This window comes from Eurosta solidaginis, chromosome 3 (genome assembly GCF_040869045.1).
Source record: "Eurosta solidaginis isolate ZX-2024a chromosome 3, ASM4086904v1, whole genome shotgun sequence".
Taxonomy (NCBI): Eukaryota; Metazoa; Arthropoda; class Insecta; order Diptera; family Tephritidae; genus Eurosta; species Eurosta solidaginis.
Window position 1 is genome coordinate 117,856,198 of NC_090321.1, and position 27,169 is coordinate 117,883,366.

Sequence of the window (27,169 nt, forward strand, 5' to 3'; positions counted from 1 at the left end):
CTATGGAAGCAGTGGTAGAGGGCGGCCCCACTCCGTTGGAAGGACCAGGTGGAAAACGATTTAAACCCCTTTGGTGTGACCAATTGGCGCCGGTTGGCAGAGAGAAGGAGCAACTGGCGCGCCTTGTTGGACGGCCATAACCGATTAAACGGTTAAGCGCCAATTAAGTAAGTAAGTAAATGTTTGATAGCTGTCAAATACGAATACGTATGGCACTTACATTTGCTTAGAAAAAAAATCTCTATTAAAATATATTCTTGTAAAGAAAGTTCTTTGGAAATATGTATGAAAAAACAAGCATTTGTAACCTTGCGTAGAAAAAGTACCGCTGCGGATAAACTAAAAAAAAAATATATATATTTTTATTAAGCATATTTGATTTAAGCTCCTAACGGGGGAAAAGGTAGCATTTTTGAGTAAATTCAAAGTAACTGTTCTAATATACATATTTAGAAATAAAGACTACTTTCATTTATCATGGGAATAAAATCCTAAAAAAACTGTGTAAAATAAGTTTTCTGCTCTCCTGAATTTCAAATTTAAATGCTGTCAGACAGACGGTTTGCAGCTGGTTGATAGATGGTTTTGCAAAGACATCGGCGATATATACAAATGTTATATAAAATAAAAATGTTCAGTGCCAGTCCCAAGGTACGGTATCATTTGACTTAAGTTCTTAGCTTCATTTTTTATGAAACAAATTATTCACCGATAACCGGATTGTCAAATTTCACAAGGGGTGACGGAAAATCGCCTCAATAAACATATCATAAGACCTGCTGAATTAAACGAAATAAAATGATTCGGTTTATAACATACATACATATATGGAAATTTAAATTTATCTACGCCCTTATTTTTGAAAAATACAAGAGGTTTATAAAGTTTTTGAATGACATTTCAATGCAAATTTTGATGAAGTACTTAATTTTTTATGTATAAGGTGTTGAAAGCATATCCCCAACATTCATAAAAAATATTAATACTTGGAAAGCATTTTAAAATAATATTTTCAGACAAATTTTCACCCATATTATTACCCTCAAAATATTATTATTATTATTATTATTGGTTAGGTACTGGTATGAATATCACAACTAACTAAAAAAGCATTGGCTACGCAGGTCATCACGTCTACCCTCAAAATAAAAAAATAATATAGGTTTAAAAAGCTATTGTAATTCGAATTTGTATGTACTGTTAGGTAAGGTTGAGCTGGCCGGTCCATGAGCACCTCACATAGATTGAATGATTCCGTAGTGTTACCAGAAGTTTGTTTAACGACGAAATTGGAAAACCCAGGACCTATGTTATAAAATAACTCCGTCCTCTTGGCAAATACTATAAGCTTTCTAGGACCTATGCCACTTACTGCTTCTAGATATGGCAGCTATATATCACTCTTAATAGCTTGAGTCTTAGCCTGGCAAGCGCAGGGCACGAGGACAAAACATGCTCGATCATTTCCTCTTCCAACCCGCACTTCTAACATCTGCTATCACTGGCCAATCAAGGCATGTCCAGTCAGAATACCCGTCATGAGTCTTCAGTCCTCTCTTTTCAATGATAGGAGCAATTTTGTTAGTCTAAGGTTGGAAGACCTACACATAATCTTCGACACTTTACAGCCCCGCGCTTAGACCCACGCCTTTCCGTCTTGGTCCATAATGTGTGCCTTTCGCCTTCTCCTTACCTCGCCAAATCTAATTCGCATATGTCCAGGGACCCATATGCGTCTCCCTCCCCCGATTATTTGCAGGGATTAACTAAATTGACAGATTATTGCCTTAAATGCTGCTTGGCTGTCAAAGTTGATACGCTTGCAGTTTGAGCTTATTTCTTCCAGTGTTTCTACCGCTTTGGTTACGGCTAATACTTTCGTCTGAAAAACGCTACAGTAATCTGGCATCTTGTAGAATCTGTTTCCGGATCAGCATAGTATGCCCCAGATCCTGCTCCCTTCACTACTTTGGAACCAACGGTGTACACATGTATCGCCTCGTCCTCGGACATTGTACCGCGTAGTAAACAATAACATATCCGCGGCGATTTAGTCGCCATTCGTATGCGCATTTCTCTGCGCTCCCTTTCAGCATGCATCAATTTCGTCATTACTATAAAGGCCATCTTGCTCACAGAAATCCAACAATCTATTTGTCCGCACATTCGTTGAACTAAATTCCTAATGGAAGGCTCCTCTCCAAAAACTCTGTTTACAGACAGTCTTTCGCCGTGAAAACGAGGGCAGTGAAACATTACATGTTCTGCGCTTTCCAATTCGGAGGGACAGCTTGGACAGAAAGGATCCTCCTCTATCCCACGCTTATGTAGATATTCCTTGGAGCCGCCGTGCCCGCTCAATACCTGTGTGAGGTGGTAATTTAGTTCGCCGTGTTTTCGCTCATACCATTCCACTATATTCCGGACTAGCATGAAGGTCCAGCGCCCTTTTCTAAAATCTTCCCACCGTTCTTGCCACCTAACTATTGTTCGTGACCTTGCGCTTTTCTTAGCATCTTCAGATGGTCGGCTGATTCCAATGCCATACAGATCGGTCATTTCACCTGAGAGTAGATCTACTGGGATTTTCCTGGATAAAACACGGATCGCGTCGTCGGACACCGTCCGATAAGCACATGCTATTCGTATAGCAGTAATGCGGTAGGCTGCTAGTATATCTTTTTGGTGGACCATTTTAGATCCGTGCCATACTGGTGCTGTATACAATACTATAGAGCTGGTTACGTTGGATAATAGCTGACGGGTAGCTTCGCTTGGGCCGCTGATGTTGGACATTATTCGCGTTAGGGCTCCACTAACTCTAGAAACTTTCTCCCCCACCGCCCTGAAGTGCCCCCTAAAAGTTAGTTTTGAGTCAATTATTACTCCTATATATTTCAAGGAGGGCTTTGAATTTATTTGATAAACTCCTATGGTAAGGACCAACTCATCCACAGTCCGCTTTGAGCTCTCCAGAACCACTTCTGTCTTATTGCTAGCCATCTCTAGCCCCATGCTCGTCAACCATTCCTTTATTCTTCCCACGGCGTCATTACATAATGCTTGGAGCAGATCAAGTTTTTTGGCCACTGTAACTACGACAATATCATCTGCATAGCCGACAATTTCCGTGCCTCCGGGAAGTACGATTTGTAGAACCCCGTCATACATCGCATTCCAAAGAGTTGGACCTAGAACAGATCCCTGAGGGACACCGCCCGTGATGTTTTGCTTTCTTGGTCCCTCATCCGTATCAAAAAGGAGTACTCTGTCGCTTAGATAGCTACCAATTATTCGGAGCAGGTAAGCAGGTTTGCCAAAGTTTCGTAGCGCTGTCATTACCTGCATCCAGTTCGCTGTGTTAAAAGCATTTCTAATATCCAAAGTTATCAGAGCTTCCTTTTACTTTGGCCTCCGGTTATGGCTCCGCGGGCTATGTTGACAACTGTTTATATTGTATCTATCGTGGATCTCGATTTTCGAAATCCAAACTGACTATTTTACACCTGGGCTTTCCAGGGTCTGCTGCAGACGCTCACTAATAATACGTTCGAGAGTCTTTTCTATTGAACTCAACATACAAAGTGGTCTGTATGAAGATGGCTGGTCGGGCATCATACCAAGTTTCAGCAATAGAACCAGTCTTTGACGTTTCCATGAGCGGGGGAAGACGCCTTCTGGGAAACGGGTTGAAGAGATCCGTAAATACCGATTTTCTAGACATTATCGCTGATTTAAGAGCTATATTTGGCACTACATCAGGTCCTGGAGACTTACTGTCCGCAACTCTTTGTGTTGCATCTAGTACCTCGTGCTCTGTTATTTCTGGGATTTCCATTGGTTCGAGAACCTCACTTTGATAGGTCCGGTAATCTTGTGTCGGAAAAAGAGTTTCTACGATTCTTCTCATTAGTATCAGGCATGTAGGCTGCTCTGATTTCCGCCCTTTAATATTCACCATCGCCGTTCTGTAAGCTAATCCCTAAGGATCAAGATCAGCACTATTCATCAGTTCCTTGAAGCAGGCTCTCTTGCTCTTTTTTATAGTATTTTTAAGCGTCGTTCTTTGGGCTAGGTAGGTATTGTGTAGCTCATCATATCGTGGCGGCGAGGGTGCTCTCTGTGCCCTTCGCCGTGTCTTGTGGCATTTTCAACGCTCCTCCGCTATTTCCTCGTTCCACCAATATACCGAAGTCCGATTTACTTTTGCGCGACTTCTGGGCATGGCAGCATCTCACGCCATACCTAATGACATAGATTTTTGCCCACGTATATCCTGCCACTGTTGGTGCCATCTTTTCCGGCGGAAGAAGTCTTCCTGGTATCCAAATTGAGGCTTTCGGAGCCGAGTCCGTGAGCCAGCCTTGCCCCTGCTTATTTTTGTATGGCTCAGAGAGTACCGCTAAGTCAAATCCTCCTTCAAACATTGTTTGGGATAAGAGGTCTTCGGCCGCTACACAGTGGTTTAAATTGAGTTGCAACAATCTCATAGGGCAATCTGGCTGCTTGCTTCCCATTGTGGGCATCTAAAACTGCCTGCCGAATGTTCTCCCCCACATCACGCACATTTCGGTACGTTGGAGCAGTTCGCGGCCTTGCGTCCCTCCTGACCGTCTTTCCTGCAAAGTTTTTACCTATATATAGCCTCTTTGCACTTCTGGGCTTTATGTCCATAGGCCCAGCACCTATAACAGTATCTCTCCTGTTTCACCTCTCTAATTCGACAAGATACCCATCCTACTCTTATTCTTTGCGCCTTTAGAACAACTTTAGCATCATCCGCTGTAAGGCTTACAAGTGCCGATTTTGTACCGCTCTACCCTGTACGTAAAATTTGTATGGCAGTTGAATCAGGCTGTTCTATCCTACATTGCTGATGGATCGCATCACAAATCTCATCCGGCGTAGTTATTTCATCGAGGTCTCTGAACTGTAGCGTAATCATTTGAGATTTTGCTGTGACCTTCGCTGACTTCTTTAGCACTGCTTCAATCTCCGCTTGGTACATGCTTGTTTTTCCCTCTTGGGCTCTTTTAAGCTGCTGCAACAAATCTCCTTTTGCCGTTCTTCTAATCATCGCACCTCCTCACTTTTCGCAGTATGTCAGCATACGTAGCATCTCCAGCCTTCGAAATTATTATTGCATCCGGCCTGGCTTTAATCATTTTCTTCCTAATCGCCTTTTTGGGTTTGGCTACCTGCCACTCTTCCGACTTTTGAGTTGTGGCGTCTTCTGTCCTTTCGACCTCTTTCTGGTTCAGTCACACTTCCGATTTTACTCGATTGTGACTCTCCTCATATCTTGGAGTAATGTCCTTGGCTGAGATCGTGGGACTGGCTACTTGATTTTCCCTTGTCGAATTCTTCCTCGGTCTCTTTCCTGGTGACGAGCTTCCATCCTTAGCCGTATCATTCAAAATTATTTTCTTCTTTAGGTCCTTTACCTCCAGCGCGGACTGTATGTACAATGCCTTGAATATGGAGGCTAAGCGCTTAATTTCAGCGTGTATTATTACGCCCTTTAAAAAACTCAAACAGATCATTAATTGATCTCCCTCGCTTGGTCATCTTGTTTTCGATCCCTCCTGAGACCTGAGAATTGAATTCTTCTGCAGTCTTGCAGAATTGAAGATCTTCTGCAGCTTTCTTAATGAGGCCACTTAATCAAGGAGTGCCTGTTTTAGCCTTCTCCTCTCTTGCCCTTGGAGTAACAGCCGGATAAGCTGCTTTCCTGCCGTTGGCTTCCGCTCCTTTTGGTTTTGTCCACGTGTGCGACGAAAGATTTTAACCTACGGCCGATAGACCAGGTCCTTCTGGGGAACGAGGTAGCTTTCCTCCCATAAATGGGTTGAACGTACCTTCCCTATCTTGATTTTTATTTTTATTTTGGTTACTCATTTATGTGATTGGGTCCCCACTTGGGGCCGCTATCTCAGTCCGGATGTACATTCACCTTGAATGATTCCGTGGTTATCTATGCGAAGGCAGGAAGGCCACGTGAAGGTTGACGCAATTCCTTATGAAAACTGCGTTCAGAGCCAGATCAGCGTTAATCGGGAGAATCTCAACCGAAGCTGCACCACCAACTTAATGGTGACGGACTTCGAACATATCCCAAGGCCTGCCAAGGTTTTAACGGGACGGAGACGAATGTCACATTAGCCGGAAAGTCGTTTTTTCCGGGTGTCAAGCCGTGTACTAAGATTTCCGAATGTCACACTCGCCAGCCCTTAGCAAATATATCCAAATCGTTATTCCAGTATACTTTAATTAAGACCTTACTGGGCTCATTCTTAATATGCTATCAAATATAAGCTTTCTTAATAATTAAGAATTGAGCTTTTTTCCTTCCTGAATGTACATCCCTCGCCGCGTAGTTGCCCCCCCCCCCCCCCCCCTATCTTGGGTAGGTATTCCCTCGGTGCAGCCTGTTGTTGTTGTAGCAATGTTTCGCCCCACCTAATAGCTGCGACCGATCACAAATTGAACTTAACCGCACTGGAACAATATACTATAAAAGCGTGCAATTACTGGCATATGCTGATGACATTGATATCATCGGCCTAAACACCCGAGCTGTTAGTTCTGCTTACTCCAAACTGGAAAAAGAAGCGGTAAAGATGGGTTTGATGGTGAATGAGGACAAAACGAAGTACCTGCTGTCATCGAGCAAAGAGTCAGCGCATACGCGCCTTGGCAACCACGCTACTGTTGGCAGCCATAATTTCGAAATAGTAAAATACTTCGTTTATTTGGGAACCAGCATCAACACTAGCAACAACATCAGCACTGAAATCCAGCGAAGAATCAATCTTGCCAATAAATGCTACTTTGGACTAGGTAGGCAATTGAAAAGTAAAGTCCTCTCTCTCAAGTCACTTATCGTACCCGTCCTGCTATATGGCGCAGAAGCATTGACCATGACAACAGCAGATGAACCGGCTTTGGGAGTGTTCGAGAGAAAAGTTCTTCGAAAGATTTATGGACCTCTACGCGTTGGCGATGGCGAGTACCGAAGAAGATTGAATGATGAGCTGTACGAACTATACGCAGACATCAACATAGTCCAGCGAATTAAAACGCAGCGGCTGCGCTGGCTAGGCCATGTTATGCGAATGAATGATGATGCTCCGGCCAAGAAAGTTTTTCAATTGGAACCCGCCTATGGAAGCAGAGGTAGAGGGCGGCCCCCACTCCGTTGGAAGGACCAGGTGGAAAACGATTTAAACTCCCTTGGTAAGACCAATTGGCGCCGGTAAGCGGAGCGAAGGAGCGACTGGCGCGCCTTGTTGGACGGCCATAACCGTTTAGACGGTTAAGCGCCAATTAAGTAAGTAAGTAAGATAACAAATTGTCATCAATATCCTCTAACGGGAGTCCAAGGAAACTTGCTGTTTCGACAGGGGTGGACCATAATGAAAGGGGTGTTAGAGGCGTCGGTTCCACATTACAATTAAAGAGATGGTTGGTGTCATGTAGGGACACATTGCAAGCGGGGCATACATTTTGTATGTCGGGGTTGATTCTGGATATGTCCCAAGTGCTGCCAGCAAGGGATTTAAGGATTTTATTACGGCTCTGGATTTTCGGAACAATTGCGGCTGCGTGCTCACCAAAATGTAGATGCTGAACAAACGTCCCACCCAAGATTTTGGGGTGTAGGACAGTCGGTAGCGTAGTGCCATCGACGTGGATGTTCAAACTGGTCGACATTTGGGACGTCCAAGTTGTAAATAAGGTCGCGGATGATTTAGTCGGTGATAATGCCAGGTTTCGCGAGGAGAAAAAACTGGAGAGATCAGGGAGGTAGCCGTTTATTCTGTTGCAGAGCTCATCGATCTGTGGGCCCGGGCCTGTGGCCATTATTGTGCAGTCATCGGCGTAGGAAACGATAGTAACTCCTTCAGGTGGCGAAGGTAGCTTAGATATGTAGAAATTAAACAAAAGTGGGGATAGGACACCACCCTATGGCACCCCTTGGTTAATTCTTCTTGGCTTTGACGTTTCGTTTCTGAATTGCACCGATGCCTGCCGACCACCCAGATAATTTGCGGTCCACCTTTTAAGACATGGGGGAAGGGCAGATCCTTCCAGGTCTTACAGTAACGTGCCATGGTTGACCGTATCAAAAGCTTTTGATAGGTCTAGCGCAACGAGTACTGTTCTATGGTGGGGGTTTTGATTTAAACCGCAATTTATCTCGGTGCTAATGGCATTTAGCGCGGTGGTGGTGCTATGGAGTTTTCTAAAGCCATGCTGATGACAGGCTAGCTGCAAATTTGCTTTGAAGTGGGGGAGCAAAATGGCTTCAAGCGTCTTGGCTACTGGCGATAGGAGAGATATCGGGCGATATGACTCTCCTATGTTAGCTGGTTTCCCAGGCTTTAGTAGCGGGACCACCTTGGCCATTTTCCATTTTTCGGGAACGACAAAGGTGGAAAGAGACAGGTTGAAGACATGTGCTAAATATTTGAAACCCTCTTTCCCTAGGCGGTGGTGGTAATTGGTGACGCGCTGAACTTATGTTTACGTGCGTGTCTGTTGCCCCTCCGTCTATTTTTGTCGACCGTAGAATGCATTATGTATTGTCGGCAGAAAGCGCTCGCGCATTTTTTCGCATCCGACAGCACTTTGTCGCCAAAGGCGATGGAAATTTTGTCATTGTGCCTAGACGGATTCGATAGGGACTTTACAGTCGACCAAAGTTTACCTACACCGGCAGAGAGGTTACAACCGTGTTCATCCACAAGCAATCTGATGCGTTAGTTTATATCACTTATTTGGGGGTCGCCGGGATCGAGCTGTCTTATAAGGTCACGTTCTCTCGCTAAACTTGCGGCCTCTGCCGGGAAGTGGGGCCGAATTTCGGGAATTCTACCGGCGGGAATGAAACGATCCGAGGCGGATTCAATGACCTTGCGGAAAGCACGCTCCCCTTGGCGGGAATCAGTCGGGATAGGGAGGGCAGCAAAGCGGTTGTCTGTAAAGAATTTGTATTCGTCCCACTTTCCTTTTTTAAAGTTAATGAAAGTGCGTTTTTCTGCGACGATGAAGTCGGCGGGACGCTCGAGCGAAATAAGTATAGGCAGGTGGTCGGATGCCAATGTTACCATCGGCTGCCATTTGACGCAGTTTACGAGTTCTGCGTTCACTATTGAAATATCCGGCGAGCTGCTTCTACCATACGTGTGGGGTGTCTCCGTTTATAGTGCAGAACGTCGTTTCTTCTATTTGATCCGCTAACATCTCACCCCTACTGTCCACCCGCAAGTTTGAGTGCCATAGATCGTGATGGGCATTGATATCGCCTAAGATAATACGATTGTTTCCAGTGAGTACGCCGCTGATATCAGGACGGAATCCACTGGGACAACAGGTGACAGGAGGGATGTAGATGTTGATGATTTCTAGATTTGCATCGCCCAACCGGACAGATAATCCTTGACGTTCTAAGACACTGTCCCTGAGGTCGATGTCGGGATCAAATATATGATATTGCACAGTGTGGTGTATGATACACGAGGCCGCCTCCATTTCCGCTCTCGCGATCTTTTCTGTGGACATTATACCCAGAACAGGTCTGCAATGCAGATCTTGCTGTGAGTTTAGTCTCTTGAATCGCAGCAATGCGGATGTTGTGCCGCTTCATGAAGTCGACTATCTCCGTGATCTTCCCAGTTAAACCATTACAGTTTAACTGCAGAATTCTGAAGTGCATAGGGACAGACGTCGTCACTCTGGGAGTAGGTGACGGGTGACTACGCCTGGGTTGTGGAAGGACAGAACGCGATTGCTGTTGAGGCCCTGGGACTAGACGTCCTTGGGTAGGCATCGGGGTACCCGGTGTATTTGGGTATGCGGCCTGGCAGCATGACGCAATGAAACCCGTCGGGGGGTTGCCGTCGCGGAGACCTGAACATCTAGGAAAGTGGCACCGTCCATGGCAGGAGCTGCATTGGGCGGATGTCGCAAACGTATATATTCTGTGCTGGCAAACGGTGCAAAATGAGGTAGGGATTGAGAGTCTGTTTCCCTGACCTACACAATTGCTGCCGGAAAAGAGGGGGAAGAAGACGGGGGCAGGGGCTGATGCTCGGCATTGCTCCCAACTCTACTACGGAGATTGTAGATATGAGTGGGAGCAGCCGCGTGAGTTGGTGGCGCCGTGGGGCGCGAGCAACAGCAGGTACTTGTTGTGGCTTGCTGTGCAGCGGGGCTGCTGGAAGGTAGCGGGGGCGCTAAGGCGCAGACTACGGGACGTCCTAGGACGTGAACAGCAAGGAGCCACAAAAGATTTATAGAAGTTACGTGGACGTCTGGTTTTGGGGTCTAGCCCAGAACAACCTGTCCGATGGAACCATCCCTTACACGAGACACACTGACAAGAGTATGACCGTCCTAAAAAGATTCTTTTCCGGCAGATGCAGCAAAACCAATTCTCATGACCGGGGTCAGGAGACGGACCCGGATTGGATTCGATACCTTCCCGGAGCAAGAGAATACGGAGCAGTCCCTCTGCAAGGAGCTGTTGGGAGGATGACAATTTGTGGGAGTGGCGCAACAAATTAAATGGGGTTACACTGAAATGGCAGTCCTTGGTGGGGAAAATCCCGATTCGCTCCGGTACATAGAACCGACGGCCTTGGGACGGCCTCGGTGCAGCCTCGATGTGGGTTGTGGATGCTTAAATACCGGGCGGCATCTACTCGCCCCGTCACTGGGGGTTCACAGGGTGCATGAGGCCTTTTAAGCCAAACCCTCCTCGCCAGCCGCTCTTGATCAGGGGCTGCTTATTTGAATATTCGCAGCTAACCTAAATTAATAGGTCGTACACTGTTTGCCGGCAGTGAACCCCTTGGCCTGAGCTCAGCCGCTGGTTGATTACCAGCATCAACAGCAGAGATGATAACACCCCACTCTGCGCCGTGCCCCTGTCCGCTGATTTTGTGCAATCATAAAATCCTTTTCATCCACGTTGGATTTCATGTACATATCTATCAGCCTGTCAAAGGTTTTGAACAGAAATGATGTTAAGCTAAAAGGCCTGTAGTCTTTGAGATACATCTGACCGATCTTCCCCGCCTTTGGTAGGATAGCTACACGAGCAATCCTCCAAGAGCGCAGTACATGATTCAGTCATATGCACCCATCGAATATTATTTTAAGCCATTCCAAGACCGCTCTACTTGAAATTTGTAGCATGACTGGGAATATGCCAGCTGGGCCCGGTAATTTAAACTTAGAGAACGTCTTCACCACCCATTCGATCTTAGTATCTGTCACCAACGCCGACACTACTGGCCCCGTAATCGGAGTGTGTCTGTTGGCTCTTCTGAATCATCTCCCGATGGAAAACGTGTATCGAAAAGAGCTGAAGTGACTACTCACTACTACGTGACCATCCCTCGTTCTCTTTCCTTATTAGTCCCTGAACTATGTTTCCCCTTGCTGGGACTTTCCTCAGCCGTGCTGTTTCGCTGGAGCACTTTGTGTCAGCACAGAATTTTTTCCATGAGCCTCTCTTCCCTGGAAATTTCACGCTCGTAGATCCCTATACTCGTCCCGGAACGCTTCGCTTTCCGCGGTCTTAGCCAGCTTAACAATATCATTTACCTGTCTGTAAAGAATACTCAGCCCGTTGCTCCGTCATGGCGTCTTTGCTTTTTCTCTGAATCTACTTAGAGGGCAAGTTCTGTTATACGCCATAGGCGTCTTTGTAGGAATTCATTGGACTCCTCCAGTTCCTCTACCTTTGGCAACCTCTTTGGGTTGTCCCAAAAGGCTCCTCCTTTCTCTTCGCTCTTGAGGGGATGCTGAAGGTGATATACGCATGGTCGGAGAAGGATGGTCTAGCAAGAACCAACCAATCATACCTTGATGTATCACGTTTAGAGCTCAATGTAATGTCATAGACATTGCTGTATGTTGGACCAATGTATGTAGGGCCACTTCCCTTGTTGGCTATCTGCAAAGTGGTTTGCAGGATACAACAAAATATAGATTCGCCTCTCTCGTTCGTATCTCCTCCTCCCCATGAATTTTGGTGCGCATTTGCATCCGCTCATATGACAAAGCGCCCTTTGCGCTTTTCGTCCTGTACTAGCCTCTTGCACTCCACCAGTGTAACCTCCGCAATATGCGCTAGAATAAATACCTGCGTATACTTCTGCTCGACGGCCACCACTGCGATGTCATTTATGAATGCACCTTGATTGCAGCTCGCACCTTTCCTTCTGTTTCCGCGTAGTAAACCCCAATCCACGCGCTGAGCCCATAAACCTTTTCTCCCGATGAGAGCCACTGTTCCTGGATCAGCGCCACGTCATTATCTGTAAGACTCGCAGCACCATTGGGCTGTCTGTCCGCCTTGAACACCTTCGTCCCCCTCTTGCCCTTTTGGTTTATGCCTTTCGATGCCCTCTTCAGCCTCTGCCACTTCTCGCAATTACGATTGTTATCCTTGGGACTTCTTTTCCCGATGTGTAAATGCTGCTGGATGTTCCTCTGTGCGACTCGCAGCACCATTTAGATCTTTGTCCTCTTCTAACACCTTCGTGGTTGGCGTCCTCCACATGCCTCTTTGTTCTAAGGCTTATGAGGTACTTTTCGACTTCGCCCACTTCCAGCGTGTTAGGCATGTTATCCTCGGGACTTCTTTTCCTGAGTCGCATAAAAATTTTGCCTGTACCCCAGGACATTTTGCCAAGCTGCATGTACAATATTTCCTCCGCCCGCTTGTTTATTTGGAAGATGCAGAACAGACCTTCCTCCGTAGGCCGAGATACAGTAAGTACCTTCCAATCCTGTATCGGTATGTTCGGATTCTGAATCTGCAGAAGTCGCAGTGTGTCCTCCGACTTCACGCATGGTATCCATGCCTTAAATTTTGGTACCGTGGGGATTTGCACTTTATCCACCACCTCAAACCGCGCGTTCGTGCCTTGCCTTTGGAGGTTTGGAACCACTTCCTCCAGCCACCGCAAGCTCGCGATGTTGGCGGACGCTGTCATCATCATACCATTATGCCGCCAACCCGCTCGCGCATTTTTTCGCATCCGACGGCACTTTATCTCCAAAGGCGGTGGAGATTTTGTCATTGTGCTTAGTCGGGTTCGATATGAGTTATTACCTGAATTGTTTACCTGTCATGGACCGTAGTGCTCCCTACTCTGTGCGTGCATAAATATTCCAAACGGGAAACATTTTTAATTTTCTTATAATTCTCCTTACATAACAAATAATTTTAATTGTCAATTTAAATCGCACAGTTTTGTTAACTGTTTACTTATATTATAACAGTGCTGGAATGTTTCAGTGGAATATTAGTTTAGGTACATACATTTTAGGAAAACTCGCACCCAGCCTTAAAAAATTTTTTATTTAAAATTTTTTTTTATTTTTATGAATAAAGGGGATTTGAATTTTAAGAGCTCTATAAAGCTAGGGATAATTGAAAAAAATATATGTGAATGTCATTTTAAAAGGCTTTCGTATTTTTTATGAAAAATGGGCTGTTATTTTTATAAATCATTTATAGTTTTTTTTGAATAAAAGGCTTAAAATATTTATTTTCTTCAACTATTTATTATTTTCATCAACTGAAAGATATCTTGGAAAAGTCATAGATATGCTAGGAAAAATTCCACAAATGGAATATTTACATCGAATCGCTGTTGTTGAGATAATTGTGCGGGCTGCCAAACATATATATTACGGATATATGCAAGGAGCAGATGCTATGCATTTAGCTAACGCCATTAGCCATTTCTTGAATTGTTTTCTTTCCTCGGGGCCTGCGTCTACTGCAAATAATATAATTGATTCAAATAAAGCAAATCGTCGTGGTAAACCTAAGAAGAACAGTAAACACGTTGGTGGTAATTCAGTCTGTCATAGTTTCGGAACGAGAAGCAATGAAAATGGCGAATGGCTAATTTTGACTCCGAAGTCAATTTGGATACAAATAAGGAAAGAAGTCAGGTCTTATTGGGATTATGATCTTAAATGTGACTCAATTGAAACCGCAGTTGACAAGTATGGCTTTCATCGAGTGAGTGTTCTTCGCGCTTTCTGTCTTAAAGTTGGAATTCAGATTTTTTTGCGGGAGTATAATTTTGATTTGCGTAATAAGCCAACGTTTAATGAAGAAGATATTCTGAATGTTTTTCCAATTGTGAAGCATATAAGTCCTCGTGCAACAGATGCCTATAACTTTTACACCACGGGTCAATCAAAAATCCAACAAGGTTTGTTCAAAGAAGGTTATGAACTCATTAGTGAAGCTCTGAACCTCTTAAATAACGTTTTCGGTGCTATGCATTCCGAAAATGGTTCTTGCTTGCGTATGCTAGCCCGCCTCAGCTATTTGTTGGGTGATCCACAGGAGGCTCTGGCTATACAACAGCGCTCAGTTATTATGAGTGAACGCGTCAACGGCATCGACCATCCATGTACCGTTTTAGAATTCGTAAATATATATATAATATGCTGAAAAAAGACACAAACAACAATAAAGTTTTTATTTTTTGCAGACTCACTTGTCATTATATTGCTTCGCTAATGGACAGATTGGCGCATCTTTAAAATTGCTTTACCGTGCTCGATATCTGCTTGTTTTGATATGCGGAGAGGATCATCCCGAAGTGGCCCTTATAGATGTAAATGGAATTTTCTCTTAAATGTAACTCCGTAAAAACCGTCTTTTATTTTCAGAGTAATATTAGTTTAATTTTACATGCTGTGGGCGAGTATGAGCTTTCGCTACGATTTATAGAACATGCCCTGGAGCTTAATTTGAAATACTTTGGTGAAAAATCGATGCACGTTGCAGTTAGCTACCACTTAGTTGCAAGAACCCAGTCTTGTTTGGGAAATTTCCGTTCAGCTTTAAATAATGAAAAAGAAACGTACGCCATTTATAAATCTCAGGTAAATCTTTCTGTATAAAAGGGGCTTAAGTGTATTTTTCTAAACATTAAGCACCTAAATATAAACCATAATTCATGATTTTCATGACATAAAGAGTAGTCACGGGCAACTCGATAACTAATACAAGGATATGACGCATTTCATCTCTCTCTAATTATCCCCTGCTTTTTTTTTATCACAAAACATTGTGAACTCCATTCCGTGGCATTTCTGATCGCAGCATTTTGACAGGCCTGCAGCCTTTTTCAATATGTGTTTTTAATACCAGGCGACCAACCTGGTGACAATTTAGCGTAATGCCATCGACGTGGATGTTCAATATGGTCGACATTTCGCGCGTCCATCTTGTAAACAAGGTCGCCGATGATTTGGCCGGTGAAAATGTCAGGTTTCGCGAGGCGAAAAAACGCAGGGAGATAGCTGCTAATTTTATTACAAAGCTCATCGATGTGCGGGCCTGGGCCCATGGCCATTATTGTGCAGTCATATTGTTGTTTTTGTATTAACGATAAAAACTCTCAAAAAACTCATGTGGGGACACATTGCAAGCAGGACATACATTTTGTATGTCGGGGTTTGTTTCTGGATAGGTATGAGTTTAACGTGTCCTCTAGTATCAGAGTATCATCCTCCGCTAGTTCTGGGTATTTTTCTTTGAGTACCCGGTTTGCCGGGAAATTCATGACATAGAGGTCCGACGCCTGTTTTTGGATATCACTGAGGCCATGATTGTGCTTTTTTGCTGCACGGCTGTGTTCTCAGATGCCGCATTTCCTCATATTGCTTACGGAAATGACCCCTTAAGCCCTTGGGAGTACTCTCGCCTCATTGTGTAGATGGTGTTCTGGGGACATGAGGAGACAGCTCGTTGTTGTTGCGATAAGGACACTCCCCGAAGGGGTATGTTATCGATGTTGACGGTTCTTTGCCGGATGCAAGTCCGGTAGGTCCCGGTACCAAGCCCGACCATCTCGGAAACGATTTGGTATGTCCATATGCGACCTTCTATGCGCTAGGTAATTAAATCCCTTTTTGCATAGGTTTTTAAGCATCGGCATGGCTATGCCGCCTCGTCCCACTGCTTTAGATGGTTTAGCATGACCGACGGCATCCTCAACCTCTTTGGCGGTGATGGTAATTGGGGACGCTCTGTATTTATGCTTGTGTGCGCGTCTGTTGGCCCGCCGTCTTACTTTGTCAACCGTAGAATGCATGACATATTTTCGGCAAAAAGCGCTCGCGCATTTTTTCGCATCCGACAAAGGTGAAGGAGATTTTGTCATTGTGCTTAAACGAATGCGATAGGGACTTTATGGTGGACCAAAGCTTACCCACACCAGCATAGAGGTTACAATTCGCTGAATGCTCTTCCCATTTCGCCCGCTTGTGTTCATCCACAAACAATCTGATGCGTTGGTTTATATCCCTTATTTTGGGGTCGCCGGGTTCGTGCTGTCTTATAAGGTCACGTTCTCGCTAAATTTTCGGTACCTTGCGAAAAGCACGTTCCCCTTATCGGGATAGGGAGGGCAGCAAAGCGATTGTCTGTAAAGGATTTCTTATCAGATGTTGGGATGGCCAGGTTTCTGGGTATTCAACAGAAACTGTATGGTTAGCATTTCATTTCTCTCCTTAATTGGGAGTGCTCTCGCCTCATTGTGTAGATGGTGTTCTGGGGACATAAGAACACAGCCCGTAGCGGTTCTGAGGGCAGTATTTGGGAAGGCCTGTATTTTCTTCCAGTAAGTAACCTTAAGGCTTGGCGACCATATCGGAGACGCGTAGCGTGAAATCGGCCTGCCAATTGCTTTGTAGGTGGTGATGAGCGTTTCTTTATCTTTACCCCAAGTGCTGCCGACAAGAGATTTGAGGATTTTAGGGACTTGACGGTGGACCAAAGCTTATCCACCCCGGCAGAGAGGTTACAATTCTTTAAATGCTCCTCCCATTTCGCCCGTAAAAGATTTGTAATCATCCCACTTTCCTTTCTTAAAGTTGATGAAAGTGCGGTTCTCAGTAATGATGAAGTCGGCAGATCACTCGAGCGAAAGGAGTATAGACAGGTGGTCAGATGTCAATGTTACCATCGGATGCCAGGACGCAGTTTACTTTTCCTGCGCTCACGATGGATAGATATGGCGAACTGTGACAGCTTCCTACCGTACGAGTGAGGGCGTCTCCGTTTATTGTGCAGAACGTCGTTTCCTCTATTTGATCCGCCTAAATCTCACCCCTGCTGTCCGCGTGTAGGCTAGAATCCCATAAATCGTGATGGACATTGAAATCGCCTAAGATAATGCGATTATGTTGTTGTTGTTGTAGCAATGCTTCGCCCCACCTAATAGCTGCGACCGATCTAATGCGATTATGTTGTTGTTGTTGTTGTAGCAATGCTTCGCCCCACCTAATAGCTGCGACCGATCACAAATTGCCATCAATATCCCCTAACGGGAGTCCAAGGAAACTTGCTGTATCAACAGGGGTGGACCATAATGAAAGGGGTGTTAGAGTCGTTGGTTCCACATTACGATTAAAGAAATGGTTGGTGTCATGTGGGGACACATTGAAAGCGGGCATACATTTTGTATGTCGGGGTTGATTCTGGATATGTAAGAGTTTAACCTGTTACAGTATCCAGAACGAAGTTGAGCCAGAGTAACTCTTGTTTCCCTGGGGAGTATGCGTTCCTCTTCCGCAAGTTTTGGGTACTGTTTTTTGAGTACTGGATTCACCGGGCAATTCCTGGCATAAAGGTCCGACGCCTGTTTGTGGAGTTCACCAAGGACCTGCTTGTGTTTTTTTGCTTCATACGGCTGAGGTCTGAGGTGCCGTATTTCCTCAAAATGCTTACGGAGATGACTCCTTAAGTCCCTAGGCTGTGTTGGCTCATCAATCAGATGTCTGTTTCGATGCCCAAGTTTCTGGGTATTCAACATGAACTGTTTCGTTAGTATCTCATTTCTCTCCCTGATGGGGAGCATTATCGCCTCATTATGTAGATGGTGTTCTGGGGACATAAGAAGACAGCCCGTGGCGGTTCTGAGCGCAGTATTTTGGCAGGCCTGTAGCTTATTCCAGTGGGTTATTTTTAGGCTTGGCGACCATATACGGGAAGCGTAGCATGCAATCGGCCGTCTAATTCCTTTGTAAGTGGTAATGAGCGTTTCTTTGTCTTTTTCCAAAGTACTGCCAGCAAGGGATTTGAGGATTTTATTACGGCTCTGGATTTTCGGTACAATTGCGGCTACGTGCTCACCAAAATGTAGATCCTGATCAAACGTCACACCCAAGATTTTGGGGTGTAGGACAGTCGGTAACGTAGTGCCATCGACGTGGATGTTCAAAATGGTCGACATTTGGGACGTTCATGTTGTAAATAAGGTCGCGGAGGATTTAGTCGGTGATAATGCCATGTTTCGCGAGGCGAAAAACGGGAGAGATCAGGGAGGTAGTCGTTTATTCTGTTGCAAAGCTCATCGATCTGTGGGCCTGGGCCTCTGGCCATTATTGTGTAGTCATCGGCGTATGAAACGATAGTGACTCCTGGTGGCGAAGGTAGCTTAGATATGTAGAAATTAAACAAAAGTGGGGATAGGTCACCACCCTGTGGCAGCATCTGTTTAATTCTTCTTGGTTGTGATGTTTCATTTCTAAATTGCACCGATGCCTGCCGACCACCCAGATAATTTGCGGTCCACCTTTTAAGACATGGGGGAAGGGTAGACCCTTCCAGGTCTGCAGTAACGTGCCATGGTTGACCGTATCAAAAGCTTTTGATAGGTCTAGCGCTACGAGTACTGTTCTATGGTGGGGGTTTTGATTTAAACCGCAATTTATCTGGGTGCTGATGGCATTTAGCGCGGTGGTGGTGCTATGAAGTTTTCTGAAGACATGCTGATGGCAGGCTAGCTGCAAATTTGCTTTGAAGTAGGGGAGCAAAATGGCTTCAAGCGTCTTGGCTACTGGCGATAGGAGAGATATCGGGCGATATGACTATCCTATGTCGCTTCCCAAGGCAGTCGGTTCTATGTACCGGAGCGACTCGGGATTTTTCCCGACCAAGGACTGTCATTTCAGTGTAACCCCATTTGTTACGTCCCTCCCGTAAATTGTCATCCTCCCAGCAGCTCCTTGCAGCAGGACTGCTCCATATTCCTTGCTCCGGGAAGGTATCGAACCCAATCCGGTTTCATCCCCTGACACCGGTCCTGAGAAATGGTTTTGCTGCATCTGCCGGAAAAGCATCTTTTTAGGACGGTCATACTCTGTTCCGTCTGTCTCGTGTAAGGGATGGATGCATCGGGTAGGTTGTTGTGGGCTTGATCCCAAAACCCGACGTCCACGTAGGTAGGTAGGTTGAACTGGCCGGTCCATGAGGACCTCACATAGACTGATTGAGTCCGTAGTGTAACCAGAAGTTTGTTTTAACGACCAAACTGAAAAACCCTATCAAAAACCAGGACATATGTTATAAAATAACCCCGTCCTCTTGGCAAATACTAGAAGCTTCCTAGGACTTAAGCCACTTGCTGCTTCTAGATCTGACAGCTGTATCACTCCTAATAGCTGGATTCTTAGCCTGGCAAGTGCAGGGCACGAGCACAAAACGTGCTCGATCTTTTCCTCCTCCAACCCGCACTTCCTACATCTGCTATCACCGACCAAGCCTAATTTAAAGGCATGTGACCCAGAAGGCAGTGTCCAGTCAGAATACCCGTCATGATTCTACAGTCCTCTCTTTTTAATGATAGAAGCAACTGTGTTAGTCTAAGGTTGTAAGACCTACACATAATCTTCGACACTTTACAGCCCCGCGCTTGAACCCACGCCTTTCCCGCTTGGTCGATCATGTGCACCTCTCGCATTCGCTTAATCTCGCCCAATATAATTGGGTCATCTACGGAGCAAGCTTCCCATATGCCCTGGGACCCAATATAGATGTATGCTTCTCCCGCATTTAGATGCTGTGCTATGCAAGATTATTGCCTTAATCGCTGCCTGACTGTCAATATAACAGTTAACACGGTTTCAGCTTAAGCTATTCTTTCCAGGGTTTCTACTGCTTTGGTTACGGCTAATATTTCCGCTTGGAAAACGCTACAGTAATCCGGCAGCCTGTAGGATCTGCTTATTTCCGGATCAGCGCAGTATACCGCAGACCCTACTCCTTCCACTACTTTGGAACCAGCGGTGTACACATGTATCGCCTCGTCCGCCATTTGCGCACCCTTGCGCCAACCGTCCACCTCTATTGTGGCCTTAATATCTCCCTCGAAGCGCAGATAGGGAATCATGTAGTCTGTTCGTCTTGTGATTGATGACGCTATACTACTATGGCCATATGGTCGGCGCTAAAGCTGCCCCGAAGCACCGAGCCTGGTTGCGGTCGTTAACGCTTTGTTCTTTGCTACCAGGTCCACAGGTGGGATGTGCAGAATGGTATACAGAGCAGCCGTCGGGGTTGTTTTCAGGGCTCTCGTAATGCTAAGCATCGAAAGTCTGCATACCCCCTATAATTTTTTGAGGTATGTTGTTTTTTGTGTGGCTTTCCACCAAACAAGAACTCCATAGTATATAATAGGGCTCACAATCGCTGTAAAAACCCAATGAGAAAGAGAGGGCAATAGGCCCCACGTACAACCCAGCATTCTTTTACATGCATAGAGTGCCGTTGAGGCCTTCTTGACCCTCTCCTCCACGTTGAGCTTCCATGACAGCTTACTGTCTAGGATGATTCCTAGATATTTTGTGCAAGGTTTCTCCTGTAAGGTCACCCCTCCTAACTTAGGCCTGGTCCAATTTGGGACCTTATACCTCTTTGTAAACAAGACCATATCCGTCTTCTCCGCATTGACTCTCAACCCGACATTAGATGCGCAGGTATAAATATCCCGAAGCGCCCGATCCATCGAAGAACTAATCTTTGGAAAGCACTTTCCACTTATGACAATTGCAACGTCATCTGCATAAGCCGTAAGTTTTACGGGTCCCTCATCGAATTGCCTGAGCAGTTGGTTGATGACCAGCGTCCACAGCAGAGATGATAGCACCCCTCCCTGCGGCGTGCCCCTGTCCACTGATTTCGTGGCCTCGTACAATCCCCATTGTGATGTAATCTTTCTGCAATTTAACATGCAGCCGATCCATCTGATTAAGGCAGGATGTACTTTAATGTAATTAAGACCATCCATAATCGCCCATTTTGCAACATTATTGAAAGCCCCGGCAATGTCCAAGAAGACTCCTAGAGCATACTTCTTATATTCCAGGGATTTCTCTATGCTTATTACCACCCTATGCAATGCGGTGTCTACCGACTTGCCTTTGGTGTATGCATGCTGTGTAGTGGAGAGCAGCTTTTCATCCACGTTGGACTTTATGTACACATCTATCAGCTTCTCAAAGGTTTTGAGCAGAAATGATGTTAAGCTAATGGGTCTATAGTCTTTGGGATACACGTGACCGATCTTCCCCGCCTTTGGTAGAAAAGCTACACGAGCAGTTCTCCAAGAGTGCGGTACATGATTCAGTCTTATGCACCCATCGAATATTATTTTAAGCCATTCCACGACCGCCCTACTAGAGACTTGTAGCATGACCGGGAATATACATCTGGGCCCGACGATTTAAACTTAGAAAACGTCTTCACTGCCCACTCGATCTTGGTATCGGTCACCAAGCCCGGCACTACTAGCTTCGTGATCGAAGTGTAAGTCTGTCTGCTGGCTCTTCTAAACCGTCTCCCGATGGGAAATTTGTATCGAGAAGCACCTCAAGGGATTCCTCACTATTACGTGACCATTCCCCGTTCTCTTTCTTTATTAGCCCCTGGACTATGTTTTCCTTTGCTAGGACTTTTTTCAACCGTGCTGTTTCGCTGGACCACTCTATATCCGTACAGAAACTTTTCCATGAGTTTCTCTTCGCCCTGGTAATTTCACGCTTGTAGATCCTCAGTAGATCCTTGTACTCGTCCCGACACGCTTCGCTTTCCGCGGTCTTTGCGAGCTTAAACATTTCTTTTACCTGTCTTCTTAGAACACTCAGCTCATTGCTCCACCATGGCGGCTTTGCTTTTCCTCTGAATCTTCTTAGAGGGCAAGCTTTGTTATACGCAGTCATAAGCGTCCTTGTTAGGAATTCATTCGACTCCTCCAGTTCCTCTACATTAGCAACCTCTTTGGGTTGTCCCAGTTTTGTTTCTACATGTTTTTGGAATGTAGTCCAGTTCGTTGACCTAGGGTTTCTAAAGGTTCCTCCCTTCTCTACTCTCTTTAGGGGGATGCTGAAGCTGATATACGCATGGTCGGAGAAGGATGGTCTATCAAGAACCATCCAATCATACCTTGATATATCACGCTCGGAGCTCAATGTAATATCCAGAACATTGCTGGATGTTGCACCAATGTATGTAGGGACATTTCCCTTGTTGGCTATCTGCAAATTGGTTTGCAGGATGTAACACAACAGAGATTCGCCTCTCTCGTTCGTATCTGCTCCTCCCCACACATTGTGGTGCATTTGCATCTGCGCCTTTGACCAACCGCCCTTTGCGCCCTTCCTTCTGTACTAGCCTTTTGCACTCCATCGGTGGAACCTCCGCAGCATGGGCCATGTAGCAGGACGGCAGGATAAATGCCTGCTTATTCTTTTGCTCAACGGCCACCGCTACGAGATCCTCAGTGTAACCCCATTTAATTTGTTGCGTCCTTCCCACAAATTGTCATCCTCCCAGCAGCTCCTGGCAGCAGGACTGCTCCATATTCTCTTGCTCCGGGAAGGTATCGAATCCAATCCGGGTCCGTCTCCTGACCCCGGTCCTGAGAAATGGTTTTGCTGCATCTGCCGGAAAAGAATCTTTTTAGGACGGTCATACTCTGTTCAGTGTGTCTCGTGTAAAGGATGGTTGCATCGGACAGGTTCTGGGCTTGATCCCAAAACCCGACGTCCACGTAACTTTTATAAACCTTTTGTGGCTCCTTGCTGTTCACGCCCAAGGGCGTCCCGTAGTCTACGTCTAAGCGCCCCCCCCACTACCTTCCAGCAGCCCCGCTGCTCAGCAAGCCACAACAAGTACCCGCTGCTGCTCGCGCCCCACGGCGCCAACAACTCAAACAGCTGCTACCACTCATAACTACAATCTTCGTAGTAGAGTCGGAAGCAATGCTGAGCAACAGTCTTCTCCCCCCCTCTTTTGCGGCAGCAATCGTGTAGGTCAGGGAAACAGACTCTTAGTCCCTACCTCCGTTTGCACCGTTTGCCAGCACAGAAAATATATGTTTGCGACATTCGCCCAATGCAGCTCCTGCCTTGGGTGGTGCCACTTTCCTAGATGTTCTGGTCTCCGCGACGGCAACCCCCCGACGGGTTTCATCGCGCCATGTTGCCAGGTCGCAAACCCAAATCATCCGGGTACCCCAATGCTTGCCCAAGGACGCCCAGTCCCAGGGCCACAACAGCAATTGCGTCCTGGCCTTCCTCATCCCAGGAGTAGTCACCCGTCACTTACCCCCAGAGTGGCGACGTCTCCCCCCATGCACTTCAGAATTCTGCAGTTAAACTGTAATGGACTAACTGGGAAGATTACGGAGATAGTCAATTTCATGAAGCGGCACAACATCCGCATTGCTGCGATTCAAGAGACTAAACTCACAGCGAGATCTGCATTGCAGACCTGCTCTGGGTATAATGTCCACAGGAAGGACCGCGAGAGCGGAAATGGAGGCGGCCTCGGGTTTATTATACACCACTCTGTGCAATATCATATATTTGATCCTGGCATCGACCGCAGGGACAATGTCTTAGAACGTCAAGGCCTATCTGTCCGGTCAGGCGATGCAAATCTAGAAATCATCAACATCTACATCCCTCCTGTCACCTGTTGCCCCAGTGGATACCGCCCTAAAATCGAGGCCTTACTCACTGGCAACAATCGCATTATCTTAGGCGATTTCAATGCCCATCACGACCTATGGCATTCAAACTTGCGGGCGGACAGTAGGGGTGAGATGTTGGCGGATCAAATAGAAGAAACGACGTTCTGCACAATAAACGGAGACGCCCCCACACGTATGGTAGGAAGCTGTCATAGCTCGCCAGATATCTCAATCGTGAGCGCAGAACTCGTAAACTGCGTCAACTGGCAGCCGCTGGTAACATTGGCATCCGACCACCTGCCCATACTTATTTCGTTCGAGCGTACCGCCGACTTCATCGTCACCGAAAAACGCACTTTCATAAACTTCAAAAAAGGAAAGTGGGAAGAATATAAAACTGCAACAGACAGCAGCTTTGCTGCCCTACCTATCCCGACTGATGCCGCCAAGGGGAGCGTGCCTTCCGTAAGGTCATTGAATCCGCCTCGGCACATTTCATTCCCGCCGGGAGAATTCCCGAAATCCGGCCCCACTTCCCGGCGGAGGCCGCAAGCTTAGCGAGAGAACGTGACCTTATAAGGCAGCTTGATCCAGGCGACCCCCAAATAAGGGATATAAACCAACGCATCAGATTGCTTGTGGATGAACACAGGCGGGCGAAATGGGAGGAGCACCTAAGAGGTTGTAACCTCTCTACCGGTGTGGGTAAACTTTGGTCCACCGTAAAGTCCCTATCGAATCCGACTAAGCACAAAGACAAAGTTTCCATCGCCTTTGGCGATAAGGTGCTGTCGGATGCGAAAAAATGCGCGAGCGCTTTCTGCCGACAATATATAATGCATCCTACGGTCGACAAAGATAGACGGAGAGCCAATAGACACGCACATAAACACAAATTCAGCGCGTCACCAATCACCATCACCGCTAGAGAGGTTGAGGACGCCATTGGTGGCGCTAAACCATCCAAAGCAGTGGGCCCAGACGGCATAGCCATGCCTATGCTTAAAAACCTAGGGAAAGAGGGTTTCAAATATTTAGCGCATGTCTTCAAACTGTCTCTCTCCACCTTTGCCATACCCGAGAAATGGAAAATGGCCAAGGTGGTCCCGCTACTAAAGCCTGGGAAACCAGCTAACGTAGGTGAGTCATATCGTCCGATATCTCTCCTATCGCCAGTGGCAAAGACGCTTGAAGCCATTTTACTCCCTTATTTCCAAGCACATTTGCAGCTAACCCCTCATCAGCATGGCTTCAGAAAACTCCATAGCACTACCTCCGCGCTAAATGTCATTAGCACCCAGGTAAATTGCGTTTTGAATCAATACCCCCACCATAGAACAGTACTCGTAGCGCTAGACCTATCAGAAGCCTTTGATACGGTCAACCATGGCTTATTACTGCAAGACCTGGAAGGGTCTACCCTTCCCCCATGTCTTAAAAGGTGGACCGCAAATTATCTGGGTGGTCGGCAGGCATCGGTGCAATTCAGAAACGAAACATCAAAACCAAGGAGAATTAAACAAGGGGTGCCACAGGGTGGTGTCCTATCCCCACTTTTGTTTAATTTCTACATATCTAAGCTACCTTCACCACCGGAAGGAGTCACAATCGTTTCCTACGCCGATGACTGCACAATAATGGCCACAGGCCCAGGCCCAGAGATCGATGAGCTACGCAATAAAATAAACGGCTATCTCTCCAGTTTTTTCGCCTCGCGAAACCTGGCATTGTCACCGACTAAATCTTCCGCGACCTTATTTACAACATGGACGCCCAAATGTCGACCATATTGAACAGCCACGTCGATGGCACTACGCTACCGACTGTCCTACACCCCAAAATCTTGGGTGTGACGTTTGATCTACATTTTGGTGCGCACGCAACCGCAATTGTTCCGAGAATTCAGAGCCGTAATAAAATCCTCAAATCCCTTGCTGGCAGTACCTGGGGAAAAGATAAAGAAATGCTCATGACCACATACAAAGCAATTAGCCAGCCGATTACGTGCTACGCGTCACCCATATGGTCGCTAAGCCTAAAAACTACCCACTGGACGAAACTACAGGCCTGCCAAAATACTGCTCTCAGAATCGCCACGGGCTGTATTCTTATGTCCCCAGAACACCATCTGCATAATGAGGCGAGAATACTCCCCATCAGAGAGAGAAATGAGATGCTAACCAAACAGTTCCTGTTGAATATCCAGAAACCTGGGCATCCCAACAGACATCTGATTGACGAGTCAGCACTGCCTAGGGGCTTAAGGAGTCATCTCCGTAAGCATTTTGAGGAAATACGGCACCTGATAACCCAGCCGTATGAAGCGAAAAAACACAAGCAGGTCCTTGGTGAACTCCACAAACAGGCCTCGGACCTTTATGCCGGGAATTGCCCGGTGAATCCAGTACTCGAAGTAAAGTATCCAAAACTTGCGGAAGAGGAACGCATACTCCCCAGGGAAACGCGTGTCACTCTGGCTCAACTTCGTTCTGGATACTGTAACAGGTTAAACTCTTACCTATCCAGAATCAACCCCGACATACAAAATGTATGCCCCGCTTGCAATGTGTCCCCACATGACACCAACCATCTCTTTAATTGTAATGTGGAACCAACGCCTCTAACACCCCTTTCCTTATGGTCCACCCCTGTTGAAACGGCAAGTTTCCTTGGACTCCCGTTAGAGGATATTGATGACAATTTGTGATCGGTCGCGGCTATTAGGTGGGGCGAGCATTGCTACAACAACAACAACTGCAAAACCTGGAAGGGTCTACCCTTCCCTCATGTCTTAAAAGATGGACCGCAAATTATCTGGGTGGTCGGCAGGCATCGGTGCAATTTAGAAACGAAACATCAGAGCCAAGGAGAATTAAACAAGGGGTGCCACAGGGTGGTGTCCTATCCCCACTTTTGTTTAATTTCTACATATCTAAGCTACCTTCACCACCGGAAGGAGTCACAATCGTTTCCTACGCCGATGACTGCACAGTAATGGCCACAGGCCCAGGCCCACAGATCGATGAGCTATGCAATAAAATAAACGGCTACCTCCCTGATCTCTCCAGTTTTTTCGCCTCGCGAAACATGGCATTATCACCGACTAAATCTTCCGCGACCTTATTTACAACATGGACGTCCCAAATGTCGACCATTTTGAACATCCACGTCGATGGCTCTACGCTACCGACTGTCCTACACCCCAAAATCTTGGGTGTGACGTTTGATCAGGATCTACATTTTGGTGAGCACGCAGTCGCAATTGTTGCGAGAATTCAGAGCCGTAACAAAATCCTCAAATCCCTTGCTGGAAGTACCTGGGGAAAAGATAAAGAAACGCTCATGACTACATACAAAGCAATTAG

The 27,169-nt window shown here is 46.2% G+C and overlaps 1 protein-coding gene across 2 annotated transcripts in view; it reads left to right on the forward strand.

The window, feature by feature from the left end:
- Nucleotides 1-27,169, forward strand: part of clu (clustered mitochondria protein homolog) — a 294,616-nt gene that overhangs the window by 200,585 nt on the left and 66,862 nt on the right. For both annotated transcript variants that reach the window (XM_067772983.1, XM_067772984.1), the window contains 3 exons: nt 13,606-14,467; nt 14,532-14,657; nt 14,713-14,928. In XM_067772983.1, coding sequence (XP_067629084.1) covers nt 13,606-14,467; nt 14,532-14,657; nt 14,713-14,928 — 1,204 coding nt within the window. The remainder of the gene's footprint in view (nt 1-13,605; nt 14,468-14,531; nt 14,658-14,712; nt 14,929-27,169) is intronic.